Here is a 20,108-nt window from a genome sequence, read left to right as displayed (position 1 = left end):
TTTGTAATTATCAAAAAGAAATTTTTACGCGAAAATAATTAAAGCTTGAATTGTGAAGTGACTAAAGGCTTCCTTCGAAATTTCTCTCTGCATGTTGCTAAAAGCTGTCTGCAACAATGGCAAGTGGCATTATTAAGAAGAATTCCTCAGACCGTCTTTCGAATAGTTCTTCGTCGGGTCAACGCTCCAATGACAACGGCAGCTTATCAGAATCAACTGAGAGTCATTTCGTGGTTGCTGCAATCGACTTTGGCACTACGTACAGTGGTTATGCGTTCTCGTTTACGCGTGATCCGGAAAGCATTCATATAATGCGAAAGTGGGAAGGAGGCGATCCTGGTGTGACCAACCACAAGACACCTACAACTTTGTTACTAAAGCCCAACGGAGACTTCCACTCTTTTGGATTTGGAGCTCGAGATGTTTACCATGATTTAGAAGAAGCTGAAGCTAAGAAGTGGTATTATTTCGAGAAGTTTAAAATGACCTTGCATTCTAGCCAGGTACTTTGTGCATGTGGCTTCTAATTAAGTTGCTGCACATATTAAATCTCATAAAATGTATTTCTTAGGATTTACATAAAGGAGTGGAAATACAGGCTGCCAATGGGAAGAGAGTGCTGGCACTTAAAGTCTTCTCTCATGCACTGCGATTCTTCAAGGAGCATTGTCTACAAGAATTGTCAGACCAGTCATCAACACGGATCGTCAATGAAGACATTCGCTGGGTCATAACAGTTCCAGCTATTTGGAGACAACCTGCCAAACAGTTTATGCGTCAAGCTGCCTATGAGGTGAGAGTGCACTAATTTTAGCCATCCTATTCTTACTTATTTGGGAGACAGCAATGCTTTCAGTGTTATTTTTAATGCTGTGTACTTGGCTTAGGAAGCCAAGGAAGTTAATCATGATTATGATTAACTCCTAAATAAGATAGCTGTTGACAGTATTAACTGGTACCAACTAGTACCAGTGTCTTTGGTAACACTATATTATGTGTGATGTACTTCCTTGACATAGTTTTTTTTTGCTGACAAGTCGGTTACATCATAGGGGGTATGTATGTAACAAATTTTGTATCTAAGTGCTAATGAATGAAATTTTTAGTGGTGCTACATGAGCTAACAAGATCAAAGTGCACATGTACTTGAATGAATGTTGTTATTTCTAGATGTTACCATGCATATATACACAGTGAGGTTTTTAGCATGCAATAAAATATAACAGTCTGTTCTGTGGTGTGATATTCAACCATAGTGTATTGTGGTGGCAACTGTATGTGCTTTATGAATGTATTTGGGTACTTCAGTCCAATCCATACAAATTAAGTTATGCACAGTACAATGTAAGAATGTAAATGTAAAGTGTACGTACATTATGTTAACGTTATTTGTCCAGTGGGGGGCTTTGTAGGAGTGTTGTTGATCTGGTGTATGATTTCTGTGTTCATTTTGATCAGTGATGTTTGAAGATATTGTTACGACTGTAAGCATTATAGAGGTATACCGATGCCACCATGTTATTTGTGACCAGATCTGCAAGAACATCACACAGTAGTGCATTTTCATATCTAGACAGCCAAAGAAATGGTCAACTGAACTGTTAGCCCTAAAAGCAAAGAACTTTTGAAGCTATATCACTACAAAGTGGCACAGTGCAAAGATCTATTTGTATAGTGATAATATGGAAAACAAAACTACAAGTGCTTAACTAAATGGTCATAACTTACAAGTGCAGTCCTCTATGGAGAGCAACTTACAACATCACATTCTCCATGAACAGGTTAATCCATTGGTGGATAAGTTATGTCATCCCGGTCTTTCCTACGACCAAGACAAAAGCAAAAACTTGAGGGAAAAAATACAAACTAAAGAGTGAATCGCTTGTCCAATGTGAGGCAGAGTATAACGTTCATGTTTTCTGCCTCCTTGGGAGTCACTGAGACAAAACTAAAATTTTTGAACTTCTCTTGCTTTGGTCAACCCAATCTACCAAGGTTTATGCTGTTAGCACCTTCAAAACAAGTACTCAAACAATCAACAGTATAATTTGTAAATATTTCATCCATAGTGATTTATGCAGTTTTACTGTAAAAATTAGGTTTGCACTAGCATGTGGGATTCTTGCAGATCCGGTCACAGTTATGCAGTTTCCATTATCTAGTCATGTTTTGGCTATTAGCTAAGAAGAGAATTACTATATAAAGTTTTAGCAGCATGACGACTAGCGCTGCAGATAGTCAAAAAATTTCTCTCTCAAAATTTTACATTTAGTGTATGCTCTTAAAGCATTTCGTCAAAATTTTACTTATCAAAATGCTCATTGCTAAATTTTCCTGCATCAAGTTTTTGTGCAATACAATCCCAAAACTTTTAGATAATGGTCAACGTTCACCATGAAACAGGATTGATATATGTGACCCGCTGAGCGAAAACTGACTGTTTTCACACAAAAAAATTTCTTTTGCCATAAACTATTGAAATATAAAAATACGTGTGCTGCATGAAAATTTTATGCACACTTTAATTGTGTTCGTATGCACTGAAATTGAGCTTAAATCAATAAAACCTTTGCATCACTGGATTTGCCTGTTTATGGAGAGTAAGAAAATCTTTGTTTCGTGGTCGCACAGTAAAGGATACGTGAGTTATGGGTGTTTATTTACAATGTGGTAAATAAAACATTCACCGTCGTCATTTCTTAGTTGGAATGGCCTTCATCTTTGTCAACACAGAGGAGTACAGGGAAAACACTACACCTTCATTGATTTTCCAGTTCATGGTACACAGATTGAGCCAAGTCCCATCTTCATAGCTTGTTTCAATTGTGTGTTATGATGGATTATCTAAGCACCTGTAGTTTATTTCCCGTATTGTTGCTGTACAAATCGAGTTTATCACTGTTCCAAGACTATTCATCATAAAAGGCTGAAATTTTGGCTGTCCACTCTTTTGTTACTATAGATCAGATGCAATAAAGTGGAATTCGAGCAATGTGCAAAAACGACCGTTTTTTGCTCAGTCAGTCACATATGTAGTCCAAGGTCAAAATTAAATTGTGTGTATCGTTACTGAGTGTGACTGAGGTACTGTGGGAATGCAAGACATCAAAACATAGCAACGACAATGCTCACACTATCAATTGTTGATTAAACTGGTCTTGGAGACTAGTGTTTTGTTTACAAGTTGATTTGCTACACACTAAGCTGTGGGGATGGTGTGAGTTAATGGCTCAGCTATTTGTGAAATTCTTCTCATTTTAACAATTTGTTTTCTTTTGTAGTCAGTGTTTGTTTGAAGACACCTCCATCAATAGAGACATTGTATGTACACTGTAGTTGTTTGAGGTCTTGGTATAATATATACTGTGAGCATTTTGTGAAAGGAGTTAATATAATGGTTAGAATAGTGGCCATTGTATGTACCCTGTCTGTGTTACTGTCGGACCTGGGCCATAGTGACCCTACTTTTCATGTGTTTATATGTTCTGTACTTGGAATAGGTACCTCTACAAGTCACATTGGCTAGTCTCGCTTGGTCAATACACTTTATATTCACTCACATAGGTAAATATTCCAGGGATGTAGCTTCATTAAGCAACCAATGCAAGTTATACTAGCAGTTTGACACAAACAGACCTTGCGTGTCAAGTGTAGAAAGCACAAACATTGTACAAAAGTTTAACTGACTGACTGACTGACTGACTAACTTACTGATGCCTTAGACAACAGATGTATATAATGCTGCGGTTTGACTTCACTCTTAAGGATTACTTTCACCTGCTATGTCTTTTGTGTGTATTGCATTAATTATAAGGTGCACATCATGTATCCTTCTTTGTATCATATTTATTTTTGCTTTAGGAAGGCTTTGCTCTGAGGTGGTTTCTATTTGAAATATGGGTGAAATGAGCACCTTTCGTAATGGCTAAAACACCGGTAGTCTCTTAAAAATGAAAGAGTCTTTGTAGCTACTTGCACAGAATCTGCAACCCTCCTCACAAAATCTCACAAAATCTCATGCCTTAATTCAGCATTCATACAACAAATAATTATGCTGAGGTTTGTAGCAGTGTTCGAATCACGCGACAATTGTGTAGGGCATGAACATGGTTGTAGCCAACTTTGGTCATTAATATCGCAAAGGGCTAAGTTTTTTACATCATGCTACCTGTAGATAATTTGCATATGATAACATCTATAAAAGTTAACATTCAAGAAAATACATCTGTGTGTATTTGTAAAAAAAATCCCACTTTGGCTCCGTACTATCAAACAATGAAATATGATTGATGAATTACAAAATGAATGAATGTATATGCATGAATTGTAACAGAACAAGAACTGCAACACTGTCACCTGTAGAGGCAGCTGGTTCTGTTATAGGTACCATGCATGTACATGTTTTTATTTACATTAGTATGGTCTGCATACTTGTGATCCAAAATTCTGGACAATCATCACAGCCTGCTTAATATTGCAATTATCAACAGGTAAGCAGATAAATTTAGCAGTGCAAGACAGCTGATTTTTTGTTTGTAAAAAGATCCATGGGTCCTGTTATGGTACTGCCCAAGCACAGCATCATGCTCGCATGCACTATTTTGTTCGAGATTTTAAAAATTGCTAATTAAAGAGCGTGACAACTGTTTTGCTGTCTCGCGAGCATGGCAGCTGTTTCGCTCACGAGAACCGCAAGTGAAACAGTTGCCACACCCCTTAATTAGTGATTTTTAAAAAATCTTGAGGAAAATTGTGTGTGTGAGTGCAACGTTGCGCTTGCATAGTGTCATATGTAGGGCAAAAAATTTGGCAGTTGCTTATAGATCTGCAGTGCCTAAATAAACAATATTTTTAGTGTTGCACCCTTCACGTTTACCGATACCGATTATTTTCCCATTCCTGTAACTGATATGCCATTATTTTAACCAATATTCTTCAGAACAGGGAGGAGGAGTAAGATCACTTGAAGTTTGTGTGTAGATTGTATTTGTAATGATAATGTAATTAATTTCGTGGGTGGTCGAGTCTACATGGTCTGCTATAGCTTACCACTGCCCCTTTCATGGAAAAGGAAGCCAAGTAGTATAAAACAGCTAAGCCAGCGTCTCAAACAGTGATTTTTACTGGGATTCCAGACCCTTTGCGAAGGGCGATTGACTAATTGCGTGGGAAGCTGATAAATATACAGCAAGCATATTTATCATAAACAAGCCTAAACAGTTATAAAACAGCTAAATGTTTTACCACTGACTGCTACATTCACCACTTTGTTTACTGTCATGTTTATTACTGTCTTTACTGATTGATTGTGGGTTTCAGTAATTGGCTCATTTCCATACTGATACCGATATTTGCAAAATTAAGTAATATTGGCTGCTTCCGATTATTCAACCGATTATCGGTACAACACTAAACATTTTGTACAAGATACATGTATATAGCTTAATTGTGGGTTTTGAATAAATATTTGAAAAGCATGCGAATTAAGCACAAATTATTAATAACATACAAAATATTCCTGTCTTGCATTCAATGCTGATATAGCATAGTCTAATGCTGTCTTGGTTGTCTCTGTTGCCAAGTTGTTTCAACGTGTGTTGCTTTAACGTATGTATTGATACTCACAGGTGCAAGCTATCTACTTGTGTACAGATTATACAGTAGTACCTGCCTCATCATACTACTGGTCGTATGTGCATCTTCATTGTTTACATCTGCATATGAACAAAGCATCATGGTCTGTACTGTGACATTTGCAGTTTTGTATGCTGGTGCATGCCTATATAAGCTCAAAACATAGGTGCAGATATTGTGGATTGTGTAAATGCATAGTATAAGCACAAATGGTAAATAAATTTGTGAAAAAATTTACCTACTTTAATGCAATACGCAGGAAAAAAAAAAGTGGATGAATGTGCCAGCAACTTGCCTGCCTACTCATAAATGGTCCCTATATCTATGCCAGTACTGAAAAACCTTGAACACAGTGGATAAAAATTGTGGTGCACAGAAACAAAAAGTTCAACCTAGGCAGGGATGGAACCAGGGCTTTGGCTATGTAAAGATTTTATCACAAGCTTCTGCATGCTTCCCTTCGTCTTTTACAGCTCCTAGTTACTTGGCATCCATTGACATGGGACTTGAGCAAAATTAAGGACACCTTATTGGACAACTCGAATAATGCTATACATCTGTTTGTGTATAGAAGGCACTTGTGTAGGGAAGACTCACTGAAGGTTGAGCCACATTCTGTCAAAACACCACCTGTGGTGATTGTGCATCAACTTTTTAACCTTGAGCTATTAAGCATGATAAGCGCTCCTTTTAAGCATCAATCGTGTTCATATGTGGAGAGACTTACAAGCATAAGCGGCGTGATGGACGGACAGACGGTCAGATAGATGATGAACTTGAACATGCTGGTATACCACTGTTATCTTAACTGTGTGGTAGTACTACTAATTTTTTATTCAACTTTGTTCACAATTACTGTAGCATGACTCCTGCCTGATAGACTATACAGTGGAACCTGTCTTTAGTGGCTTCTACTGAATTCTCCAAGTAAAGACATTTGTATACTTATCCACTTGTCTAAAGCGGCCAGTGCCTAGTATAGCCAATAACTTTTGGCCCAAAAGTGACTGGCTTAGACAGGTTCCACTGTTTTTATATTTGTCAATGTGTCACTAGTTACATGACAGTTTCTGTGTATGTTTGGTGTGTAATGTATGTAGAGGCTATATAAGTAGTTTTGTCTTTAGTTCAGTTTAGCAAAGCTTTTCAGGAAGCTGTTAATGTATTCTAAATAGATGGCTTCTGTTGTTAAAGCCGCTAGCTACAGATTTGGGGGGCATATATATGATATGTTAATGGGTTTTTAATGTGCCACACACTGCTTGTTGGCCTAAACATAACGTTTCTAGGCTGATCTAAAAAAGGCAATGTGCCTGAATTGTTTATATGTGAAGCCATTCAATTTATGACGTAATCATAAAATAAATCTTTAAGAAGCATGTGTGCCATTAAACTGGAGATCTTTGTGTACCTGTCCTTGAAGATTGTAAGCCTGATGATCTAGCTATAATATAGGTATGGCCTCTGGGCTGTCTGACATTGTAATACATTGTAGTAGGAGGTGTGGTTATCCTGTTCAAGATGAAACAATTCATTTTACAACCATCTGGTTGTGAACACAAGTTGCCCCCAGCGGCATGTTTATTCCTTTTATAGCCATAGAATAAAGTCTGTGAATGGTCTAGACTTAATAAACACAAAGCACTGAGGCAACAACTGGCTGATATGAATAAGTCAAAATGTTTATATGATAAAAAATGGGAAAGTAGTGTGGAGGAACACTTAAACCCCCTCCACACTGATAATCCTATACCCCCTTCCCCAATTGATTTTACTTTTACTGATTGTGATGTATCCCACCCTTTGACTGCTCTGGTACTAAATTGTCAATCTTTGGTTTCCAAGAAAGAATCCTTTCAAAATATAATTAATACTCACTCTCCTGATGTCATTTTCGGTACAGAATCATGGCTCAAATCTAGTATAAAGAACAGTGAAGTCTTTCCAAGTGGTAATGTTGTTTATCGTCAAGGCTGAGCCGATGGCTATGGTGGTGTTTTTGTTGCCTGTTGTGATACCCTTACTACTCATGATATTCATCTCACTGCCTTGTCTTGTAAGTTAGTGGCTTGTCATATTCAACTAGCAGATCAATTATCACTTATTGCTTGCTCAATTTACAGACCACCTTCCAGTGATGAATCTTACCTAGCAGAACTCTGTCAACAACTTACAGCTATTCATATGAAATTCCCAATTCTGCATTATGGACACTAACCTTCCTGATATAAACTGGGTAAACAATTTTACCACCGGTCACTCTTATCCTGTCTTTCTAAACAACTCCTTCCTTGATTTCCTTAATGACAATGCACTTAGTCAAATGGTCAACACACCCACTAGAGGTCCAAACATATTAGACGTTTTCATAACCAACAGACCTTCTTTAGTTGAGACATGTGACACTGTAGATGGTATCAGTGATCATGAAGCAGTTCTTGTTGTCTCATCCGTTGTAGCAAACCTCTCCTCTCCATCTAAAAGAATAATCTATCTGTGGGCCCAAGCTGACTTTAACATTATCCGAAGCAACATTCAAACACTGTGAGGACTTTCTCAATAACTATTCAACTTCGACTCCTGTTGATATTTTATGGAATGGATTTCTGTCCATTTGTAATACCTGTATGGATTCAGTCCCAACCAAACTAATTTATTCCAAATGTAAACACCCTTGGATCAATAACTATATTAAGAGGCTGACCCGCAGAAAGCAGTGTGCATACAATCAAGCTAGACGTTCTAAGCTACAGACTGGTCTAAGTATTACGACCTCAAAAGACAGTCCCAGCGCGAATGTCGTACAACTTTTAACAGATATGTGTATCCAATCTTGTTGATCCTAACAAGAACACAATTACTATACGTTTGTGGTCTTTCATTAAGAATAAAAGGCAAGATTCTGTTGGAGTGGGCACCCTCAAACATCAGGGTGAAACATTTGTGGATGCTACAGACAAAGCAAACCTCTTAGCAGATTATTTCTCATCTGTTTTCACCAGTGAAGATGTCACTCACCTTCCTACACTAAGTACTGATCCAACACCTAGTATACCACCAATTCAGATATATGTGGATGGTATATACCAACTACTATCAAACATCCAACAACATAAGGCATCCGGGCCTGACAACCTTCCTGCTCGTTTTCTTAAAGAAGTGGCATATGAAATTTCCCCAGCCTTATCATTGATCTTCCAGGCTTTTTTAGGTCAAGGTGCACTACCAAGTATCTGGAAAACTGCGAAGGTAGTTCCTATTTATAAGAAAGGTAATAAATCAGACCCATGCAACTATAGACCTGTGTCCCTTACGTGTATCTGCTGTAAAATATTAGAGCATATAGTATATTCAAGTGTATCTAATCATTTAACATCCTTTAACATTCTATACGATGAACAACACGGTTTCCGTCACAAAAGGAGTTGTGAAACACAATTAATTTCCATGGTAAATGACTTTGCCAAGTGTTTGAATCAAAAGGGCCAATGTGATGTACTTCTACTTGACTTTAGTAAGGCCTTTGATAAGGTTCCACATTCCCAACTCTACCTCAAGCTCCAACATTATGGGATTGATGGATCTATCCTATTGTGGATTAAGTCCTTTTTAACTTGCAGATCCCCAGTATGTAGTGCTAGAAGGGAAAAACAGCTACTCTAAACAAGTTCTCTCTGGTGTACCCCAAGGTACTGTACTCGCACCACTTCTGTTTTTATTGTATATAAATGATCTCCCTGCTTGTGTCAATAATAAAGTTAAATTGTATGCAGATGATGTCCTACTGTACTCCTACATACATTCCGAATCCGATTGTATAGCCCTACAGCAGGACCTTGACAAACTTACTGAATGGGCTCATACTTGGCTGATGGAATTTAACATTAAGAAATGTGAACACTTGAGAATTACTAATAAAAGAAATCCCATCATTTATAGCTATCATCTGAAGAAGTCTATCATCTCTGAGGTTCCTCACACAAAATATCTTGGGGTCACCATTGACCAGAAACTATCATGGAATGAACACATTCAAAGAGTCCCTAGCAAAGCAAACCAGGTTAATGGATTTTTGCGTTGTAATCTTCACCAATGCCCTGTTTCTGTTAAGAACAATTGTTACAAGATGATGGTTCGCCCCATTGTTGAATATGCATCCTCTGTCTGGGCCCCCCACACCCACACCAATATAAACTAACTTGAATCCACCCAAAGGAGAGCAGCCAGATTTTGCTACAATAATTTTTCTAGATTTAGTAGTGTAACAAGAATGATGTCATCATTAAATTTACCTACCCTCGAAGAAAGAAGAAACAAGTCTAAGATAACTACAATGTATAAGATAATTAATGGCAATCTAAGTATACCTACAAATGATCTAATACCTAATCATCGTCCATCAAGGGAAGGATATTATAAACAGCTTGTCACTATGATTGACTCTTATAAATTTTCCTTTTTCCCTTCTACAATCAGACTCTGGAACACACTCCCCCCCTTTGTAATTCACTCCCCTACCTTAGATGAGTTTTGTACCAACCTGAACATGCATTATGATCACACCTGTGCACCACAATCTGTTTGATTTCTGCACAGTAACAAATATAATAATAATAAATACATGTGCCTTGCACAAAACACTGTAGCTTCAAAACATACTTCCTATGGGTGTGCAATTTATGTCATTCTACTTGTGATTTAATAAGGATCAAAATGATACCTAGGGTTTTACCCTAACGCTAAATGGTGATGCCAAAACTATAGTCATGTAAGTAACTTTTCGGTAAGGAAACATGTAAACCTTTTACAAAAATGATCCATAATTGATGATGACAGTTCCTATCAACTTGGGACAAATTCCATTTGCTTTGCCATTAAATTTTCTATCAATTATCTGAATGTCAAAGTGACTATTCAATTAGATTATTTCATTGCTATGGTGTGCATTCTATTAAAGTAAATGTATGTTCTATTAGAGTAGCTGTGTGTGGAGGTCTGCAAATCAATGGGCTTCATTTATTCAAGTAATTTTATTCATCAACTCCAGGAACAAATGTAACTGAGGATCCACTGTACTTTGGATTGTGGTAACCAATTTTTTTTTTGTATCCTCAAATTTGCATCATATTCAGGTCTGGTAATCTATACACCAATTTTAACCAGTTATTTCTGTAAACTGTTTCTTGTCACATTGCAGTATGTCACAACTAGTTATAATATGTTTATGCCAATGTAGGGATTTTCTTTCATAGCCATTATATCTCATGTTTTAGGACAGAAAATAAGGGTAATTCCTGCAATGATTATAATCTCATATTGTTATGCTATTATTTTGTCTGCTCATATTTTATCATGTTTGACTTCATTTTCCATCGTGATGTCTGTACTCAAGCATATGCCACTGTAAATTATCCTAATAGGGGATTTATAACAGTTACTATTTATAGTACATGGTAGTCATGTTTGACTTTTTCATAGTTTAATGCTCCCAGTGCTCCTTTAGAAATACTTAATTTGTATGCTGACAGCTTACAATATCTTTCTTTTCACCTAGGCAAGACTTGTTTCACCAAGTAATCCTTCACAGCTTCTAATAGCACTGGAACCAGAGGCTGCCTCGATTTACTGTCGCAAACTGAAACAAAGAGAACTGATTCATGATGAAGATTCTGTCTCGGTCAGTTCTGACCATTCAACCTCCAGGAAAAGTTCAGTTGCTTTGTCTCCAATGTCATCAGATTTTAAGGCAGGTACCAGATACTTGGTTGTGGATTGTGGAGGAGGGACTGTGGATTTAACAGTCCATGAAATGGAAGGAGGGGGGACCCTGAAGGAGCTATACAAAGCTTCAGGAGGAGCATGGGGTGCCATTGGAATTGATAGAGAATTTGAACAACTTTTGGTAAAGATTTTTGGAATTGATTTTGTTGTAAGTTTCAAGAACACCAAACCAGCTGGTTGGGTGGATTTAATGATTGCATTTGAGGCTAAAAAAAGAACGGCCGCTCCCAACAAGTTAACTCCACTAAATATTTCATTGCCCTTTTCATTTATTGAACATTACCAAAAACTTAAAGGCCATTCAGTAGAGCAGGCTATTAAAAAGTTTGGAAACAAAGACATAAAGTGGTCTTCCCAGGGTATGTTACGGATCACACCTTCAGCTATGTATGCTTTATTCGACCCTGTATTAAGAGAGATCATTTACCACATCAGTGACCTATTTAAAAAGCCAGACCTGGATGGAGTGAGGTTTATTTTCCTTGTGGGAGGATTTGCTGAATCACCACTACTGCAGGCAGAAATTCGCAGTGCTTTTCAGCACCTTGTACGAGTGATTATCCCTCAAGATGTTGGCCTCACTATTCTAAAGGGAGCTGTGCTATTTGGGCTTGATCCGACGGTGGTTCGTGTTAGAAGATCTGCTCTGACATATGGTGTGGGTGTATTGAATACATTCATCGAGAAAAAACATCCTGAAGAGAAGCGTACAAAGAAGGACGGGGTTGATTGGTGCACAGATGTTTTCGACACCTTTGTCGTTGTAGACCAGTCAATTTCACTAGGAGAGACTGTCACACGAAGCTACACACCTGCAAAATCCTACCAAACCTCCACTGTCATAGAAATCTACTGCAGTGAAAAAGAACATGTAATGTACACTACAGATCCAGGTGTACATCGCTGTGCACAATTGTATCTAGAAATGCCAGACACTACAGGTGGAAGAAATAGAGAACTTCAGACCTCCATGATGTTTGGAGACACGGAAATTAAAGTAGAAGCACGTGACATTACTAGTGGAAAGATAGCCAAGTGTTCAATTGATTTTCTCAATAAGTAGTGACTTACATAACATCTTATTTTATTACTACTGTATATATATATTATGTAACATATGTATAGTTTATAAAACAGCATTTTATTTCCTTTGTTGTGCAATGTAAAGTTTCACCATCAGTATTCTATTTAAAGTAACAGTAAATAAATAATTATTGTGTATAATCATCTTGATTGGCTTATAATGCTAAAAAAATCCAATTAATTTGTACATACTGTATCTGAACACACTCAGGGGGGCCCCCAACAAGTTCAGATGATAGGGGACCACCGTACATTCATATTTGTCTGATTGTTCTATTAGAGATTTAGTGACCAATGCAGTTTATCTACCACCTTTGAAGTTCAGCTTGGTGGGGGAGGCCTAAAGACCCCCGCAGGGTTTTCCTGTATGCTAAACAATGGTTTAACCACAACCTGTGTTTTCTTGTTATGAATATTATGTTTTATTCACAAGCTTTAAGCCTTCTCACAGGTCCCTGGTGGGATAGCATTTACAGGGGGGGGGATCCATCTAGCAGAATAAAGTATCGTGGAGGCAGCTATGAAAATGGTGCTGGTTGGCGGATGGAGCCCTCAAGGCAGTTTAGTGAATACTTATTGAGTATGAAAAATGCCTATATAAATTAAGGAGTAATGGAGAATTATAGAACTTTTGTAAAGTTTAATTGGCTCCTCAATTCCTGAATGTTACTATGAAAGAGACCAGAGGACAGGCCATTTCTTCTGCTGTTAAACAAGTGGTGGCACAAGATTGGGCCACTTTAACAACTATGCAAGATTGCTTCAGTAACTCTGATACCTAGGTGAATCATTTATTCCAGTCATCAGTTTAATAAACTGTTCAACAGCATATCCACATATCAAATAGCCCAGCCTAACCTTGGGGTCATAGCTTCACAACTACTACAGTAGCTTATGCATCACAAAAATTTAGTATTGTTCTACTCTTACATCTGTTTTCATTGTCAGCCACATAAGCACCTAGCTGGTTTCAAATTTGTACTGCTAACACTAACTTTATTTCTTCACATCATCATGATCAATGTCTTCTTCCCTCTCCCCATGGCCAAGTTTCTCTAGCCTCCACCCTGAGTTGGTCATTTGACAGTGCACCACCATGCTGCTCCCAGAAAACTGTGTGAAAGAGCTCCACAGTCCACCACAGTATCTTCCAGTTGAGAAATAACTGGGAAATAATCTAGAGGGTAACTGAGAAATGGGAAATAACCAAGAAGGTAACTGAGAAGCATATCCGAGAAAATAATTGAGAAGTGAGAAATAAGTGGGACATAATGATAAGTGAGAAACCCCCGGAACTAGCCACCATAATCCAGGCTATGTGCTTTACAGCACATCACAAATTCTTTTTTTCTTTTCTTAAATGTACGTATGCAGTTAAAGATCAATTTGATAGTCAACATGGTCCTTCTTTAATATCTCTTTGTCTTGAACACCTGAGCACAGTACAACCATCATTATATACATGTAATAGGAAGCAAACAAAATACACATTCTATCAATGCACACGTGTTTACCTACTTACATTTTTACACAAGCATCAGTACGAATTCATTTCTTTCCTAAATGACATGACAACAAATGGATATAATTAATACAAAAAAAATGACTTCACAGACTATAGAGGAAATATTCCAAAGTGGCGGCTACACAGTTACCTATATTGACTGTATTGTATACCTGCACAGCTATGAAAATTATCTGCTTTACCGTTTATACTTCACAGCCTAAATGGCATTCATTTAACATCTCTGAATTTTGATCTGCACACTATGGGAATAAACACCTACACAAAACCTAGGAATTAAAGAGGGCTCCCCTCAGCTACAGTAGGGTTAACAGCAAAGGGTACTCCTAAGACATAGAATTTAAGTGAACCTTACAGATGCCCGAACAAGACATAGCATGACCCAGTAGTGGAGTACAGAATAAGATATTACAATACCATGCGTCACTAGAGCTGACTGTTGGCACACGATGTGTACCTGTATCTAATAATAAAATACAAGTTGCTCCAAACTTTATAATTATAATCATGTTACTATGTCTACACTCACTCTTTGGTCAATAACGGATTCTACAATGAATTCTACGACCTTTATGCATCAAAACTGCATGTCTATTAAGTGACATCATGATGCCATATATGATGATAGACAGACCGATGAAGATCAGTCCTGACATGGTTAAAAAAAACCAGGTCAATGCCAAATTGTGTATTGCACAATCACGGGATGCTGTGGATAAAATTGACAGTAAAGTAAACATTTCTCTATGAAAAGGATGAAAGATTTGATTGGTGCATTTGAAAAGCCAATTAAGCAGCTACTTTGCATACTTTGGCTCCTGAAAGCAAGCAATAAAACATGTAGTACTAATAATGCAACAGTGGAATGTATTCTAACTTCACATGCATTACTTCACACTAATACATATGATTGATTGATTAATATATATAAACAGCTAACCACAGCATTCAGTGTTTGCACAAACATAATGAAGGGTTCTGTCACATAGGGAAATTAAACGAAATAAAACTGCTTACCAGTTTTGAGATTCTCAGATCCTTTTCCCCCTGAGTTGCCCCACATAATTCACATGCACTCACAGCATCAGAAACTTCAGGCTTACCTTCATTTTTCGTAGAGGTTATTTCAACAACTGCAATAAAACCTCGAATAAAACACCGATAAACACCTTATCTAGCCAAATGGTGTGATGTGTGGCAACTGAAGTTCAATGTTACTAAATGTAAAGTGATTCACTTTGGTTGAGCCACACACAGCTTTGGAGGCTACTATCTTAATGGTGTCTCATTGGACTCAGTTAATTGTCATAAGGACTTGGTTATTATATTTGATGCGAATTTAAAGTTCCACCAACACGCTTCTGAAGTAGCTATGAAAGCGAACAGGGTATTGGCTTGTATGAAAAGAAGCTTTATCGATTTGAATGAATTTGTACTATCACGGTTGTATAAATCAATGGTTCGACCAATATTAGAATACGGAAATGTAATTTGGGGACCCCATTATGTATTAGATCAACGTAAACTTGAGGGTGTGCAACGGCGTACTACAAAACTAGTACCATCTTTAAGAGACAAGTCTTACATAGATCGACTGACATCAATGAATTTACCATCTCTTTCGTACAGGCACAGACGTGGTGACTTAATATTTCTTTTCAAGATGTTGAACGATTACTTCAATCTGGATCACTCCAACTTTTTTACTTTCTCCCACAATACACAAACTAGAGGTCATGCATATAAATTACTTAAGCCCCCTGCCCACCTTTCATGTCGGGTCAACTATTTTGGTACTAGAGAAATTAATGATTGGAACAATCTTACGAGTGATATTGTAGGAAATTCTTTATTAAATAATTTTAAATCAGCTGTAGATAATTACTTTTATGACTATAAATTTATGTTAATGTAATAATTATATTCATAGTTAATTTTTGTTCATTGCATCTAATTTATGTATGTATATGTATGTAATTGAATGGGTGTACAGGCTTCTAAGCCTCAACCCAAATCACATCATAATCATAATCATATTACGCACAGAACTATCTTCTAAACTGTTTTATAGTGCACATAACAAAAACTGCTTACTTTTCTTTATGTTCTGGGAGCTTTCAATCAAACCTGTCGTGGTGGTAGGCATAACACCGGTCAGGTAACTTGAAACTTACCGTATTTAATTTTTTTTCTCTATCAATCCTTTAGTACGCGCTATAAAAAAAGCAACGTTAACTCTTCAGTAGTCTCGTCCTCGTAGAAAGGAGGGGGCGCTTATAATCTCTAATCGATAAGCGCCACCCCGGAGAATGGCAAGGGGTAGTCACTTCAAAACTGTCTGTTGAACCATGGTTGAACCACTTACGACCGGGATCAAGATTCCATCAAGCAATCAAGGGGCTTTGCACAGTGAATCAAGCGATCAAGACGTCCGCAAAAGTGACGATCAAGCACCTTTGAAAGCTAACCTTTAGCGACACGAGGATTTACTAGGCTTTACGGTAGACGATCAAGAATCAAGGCTATTTTATAAGTGAAATCAAGCGATCAAGGCCAAATTTCGACGATCAAAATTCTTGATCCCGGTCGCAAGTGTATCACATGAACTGGCGGTATGGAAGCGACTACCCCTTGAATGGGTCTGCGAGGACGAGACTAACTCTTCAGTTAAATGCTTACCTTCTCTTATCGCGTTACCCATCGCTGTACTATTAAACTTGAATAAGGTTGAAACTCGGCACCTTGACTACGAATGGCTCCAACGAGCTCGACCCGCTGGCAATGCAAGGTAGTCACTACCGGAATTAACTGAATCAAATCAAGCGATAAGGGTTAAAGTTGAACTTAATCAAGCGATCAAGAAGTCCTCAAAAGTGGCGATCAAGCTAGCTCGAAAGCAATAGAAAAATATTTTCAAGCAATCAAGATACATTTTCGTCGACCAAAAACCTTGGTCCAGTCGCAGGTGGTCTACAGGGTCACCCCTTGCAATGTACACCCATGAATATTATCATAGATATACAGACAACCATTTCTCGGCTGCATTTCTTGTGGCCGACCGTCACCCTAATCTGCAGAACTAGCTATCAGTTTTGCTGGTTTCTTCAAGTGACTCAGCAAACTGATGTTATTTTTTCACTCAGCTATATGTAGCTGTATGTAATAGGTTTGTCTGTTGTTCCTCTCATAATGTGTAGCTACATGCATGCGCTGCACAGGTTGATCATTCAATGCAGTTATCGAACTTTCATGTGGCTTCATATGTTGTCTCCATCTGGAGCACATTGAAATTATATGAAGTGTCCTCAGTGTTGGGAATAACGCGTTACAAAAGTAACGCGTTACATAATATTATTACTTTTGTGGTAACAAAGTAATATGACGAAATACGCTATAAAAACAGGTAATATAACTCAAGTTACTTTACTTACAAATGTAACACGTTACCTAAGTAATATAGTTACTGTAACGAATCTAATATTACGTAATATTGTTACTACAAGTAACGAAGTTACTAATCTCGTTATCAATCCACTGAGTAACGCCTAGCCACAACGAAGTAATGAAGCCTACTGAATGAGGCTTATTCACCAGCTTCTTACTTATAATCAAGATTTGCACATTGTCCAACGACGCAATCGTGTCACGTGATAAGGTGGTAGTTTCACATGTGACAGCTTAAGGCTGTGGATACAAAGTAATATAATATGCAATATTATTACAGTTACTTTATTTTATGGGTAATATGTAACTGTAACTAAATAGTTCAGTTGCAAGTAATATGTAATATGTAACTAGTTACTTTTACAAAGTAACTTGCCCAACACTGAGTGTCCTTTTTCAGTATCAAGACCATCCCTAAATTTGGTACTACAACATGATTGTTGGAGGTGACTTATAGGAGCATTGTTATGCCTATGGTTCAAGAGGGAGAGCTTATGTTGAAGTGGAGATTATGGACATTTTGGGACCCAGAATTTTTGGTCACTTTTTGCTGTAATAGCCATAGAGGTATTTCTCCTTCAGAGGTAAAAAAATGTATAGAGCTAGACAAGACCTGTTGGGGCCCAAAATCTTTGTCCTCACTATGTAGTGCCCTTAATCCAGGGAGTTTTCTAAGAGAGGTTCCACTGTATATAATAGTAACCAACTATAATAGCTCTTCTGGTCATGTGGTATGACAATTGAAAATCAAAAATGTGTACTCTAATGGAATGGTCAACTACACTAGAACACCCAAGAAAAAAATATCGTATTAAAGTTTTCTGCTGCATTTAAAACAGGCAATGTTCAAAAAGTTACAAACTGAACAAAGATACATGTAACTGAGAAAGTATGTTGTCTTCCCTGCAAGTATTGATATGACACGTGTTACAGCTATGATGATCCTTATTCTTGCTACATAGACAGATCATGCCAGTGGGATTGCCTGTAACTTCTTACATAAAGAACACTACGTGGCCTGACCTAGACTGAAACTTTTTTCGTAGTGTGTGCCGAAAAAATAAGTCATGTGAATTGAAATAAAATCAGGTCTCTCCTTGCCAGGTCCTGGGATTCTATACTCATTAAATTTTGTACTCCATATATTTAATAGTTATTCCATGGCCACAAGGGATTTGCCTGATATATATGCCCAAGCCCGAGGGCATATATATCAGGCAAATCCCGAGTGACCATGGTATAAGTAATATATACCCAGTGTTGGGAGTAACGCGTTACTTATGTAACGCGTTACATAATATTATTACTTTTGTGCTAACAAAGTAATATAACGAAATACGCTATGAAAACAGGTAATATAACGCAAGTTACTTCACTTACAAATGTAACGCGTTACATAAGTAATATCGTTACTGTAACGAGTCTAATATTACGTAATATTATTACTAAAAGTAACGAAATTACTAATCTCGTTAGTAATCCTCTGAGTAACGCCTAACCACAACGAAGTAACGAGGCCTACTGAACGAAGCTTATTCACTAGCTTCTTACGATTTGCACATTGTCCAACAACGCAATCATGTCACGTGATAAGGTGGTAGTTTCACATGTAACAGCCTAAGGCTATGGACACAAAGTAATATAATATGTAATATTATTACAGTTACTTTAGTTTATGGGTAATATGTAACTGTAACTAAATAGTTCAGTTGCAAGTAATATGTAATATGTAACTAGTTACTTTTACAAAGTAACTTGCCCAACACTGTATATACCACTCTGGAATGCTCACCTAATAGGTGAAGGAAGACAAACCTGCATTCACCACATTACTTTTAGTTTGCAAAAATCGATTGTGGGTTTAAATTGTGGGCACGAAAAAGAAATGATTGTGGGTTTCACTGGTTGTAGTGATACCATTTTTAACCAAATAACCACTTTGTGGATGAATAAAGTTACTTAAGGTGCTAAAATAAACACTTAGACATATAGGTTGTGAATGTTTGAGGCATCTTTCATGCAGTTGAAATGTACTTTGTAGAAAAACAATCCCCACAATGACATTGCAAAAATGATTATTTAGTGATGCTTAGTAACTGAACTATGCAATGCTGACTCACTCAGTTCTTTTTACTTCACAACAATGCCCCTAACTAAATCAACATGTTTAACTCAAACCCACAATGTAAAACTTTAAGCATCCCTATATAAATAATCAAAGGGAACTGATGTTTTGTAGCTGCCTCAGCATCAAAGGCAGCTGTAGTCAGGGCTATATCACTCTAACCACAGGGCGATATCTGATATCGCCCTATGGTCAGGGCAATATGTGATATATATTACCCTGTGGTTTCCTTGATCTGAGGTGTCAAAGTAGTATATTTATGAATATAACGTTTTCTTTTACTGTATGACTTTCTTGGATCTGTAACTAGTATACTTTGTTGATTCAGTGGTGATTCTTCTCCAGTTGTTGAGTCTGTTAGTTATATCTCTCCATGCAAAAGTTTTGCACCAACCTATACAGTGTCATTTTCTGGCTCACAGGTTCAAGGTGGCCATTTGGTTTCAATTTTCGCTTCTAAAGTAGACTGTTGTGTAATCTCCCCCAAACTTTTTCTTCAATTATAGCCTTTCCCAT

General features: G+C 37.4%; 1 protein-coding gene and 1 long non-coding RNA gene across 2 annotated transcripts; one reads left to right on the top strand and one right to left on the bottom strand.

The window, feature by feature from the left end:
- The first annotated feature begins 8 nt into the window (after nucleotides 1-8).
- Nucleotides 9-12,685, top strand: LOC136269003 (heat shock 70 kDa protein 12A-like). Its single transcript, XM_066064471.1, has 3 exons — nucleotides 9-503; nucleotides 572-793; nucleotides 11,189-12,685. Exons 1-3 carry the CDS (start codon nucleotides 117-119, stop codon nucleotides 12,476-12,478), a joined length of 1,899 nt encoding a protein of 632 aa, XP_065920543.1. The 5' UTR covers nucleotides 9-116; the 3' UTR covers nucleotides 12,479-12,685.
- On the bottom strand, nucleotides 11,557-16,420 carry LOC136269009 (uncharacterized). The gene is made up of 6 exons (XR_010707186.1): nucleotides 16,198-16,420; nucleotides 16,118-16,150; nucleotides 15,127-15,156; nucleotides 15,041-15,070; nucleotides 14,021-14,057; nucleotides 11,557-13,931 (listed from the first exon to the last, which is right to left on the bottom strand). It is a non-coding gene; the product is annotated as an uncharacterized lncRNA (long non-coding RNA).
- Nucleotides 16,421-20,108: the final 3,688 nt, after the last annotated feature.

Source organism: Dysidea avara, chromosome 10 (assembly GCF_963678975.1).
Source record: "Dysidea avara chromosome 10, odDysAvar1.4, whole genome shotgun sequence".
NCBI lineage: Eukaryota > Metazoa > Porifera > Demospongiae > Dictyoceratida > Dysideidae > Dysidea > Dysidea avara.
Note: the sequence above shows the minus strand (reverse complement) of the source record. Positions and strands in the feature narration are given on the sequence as shown.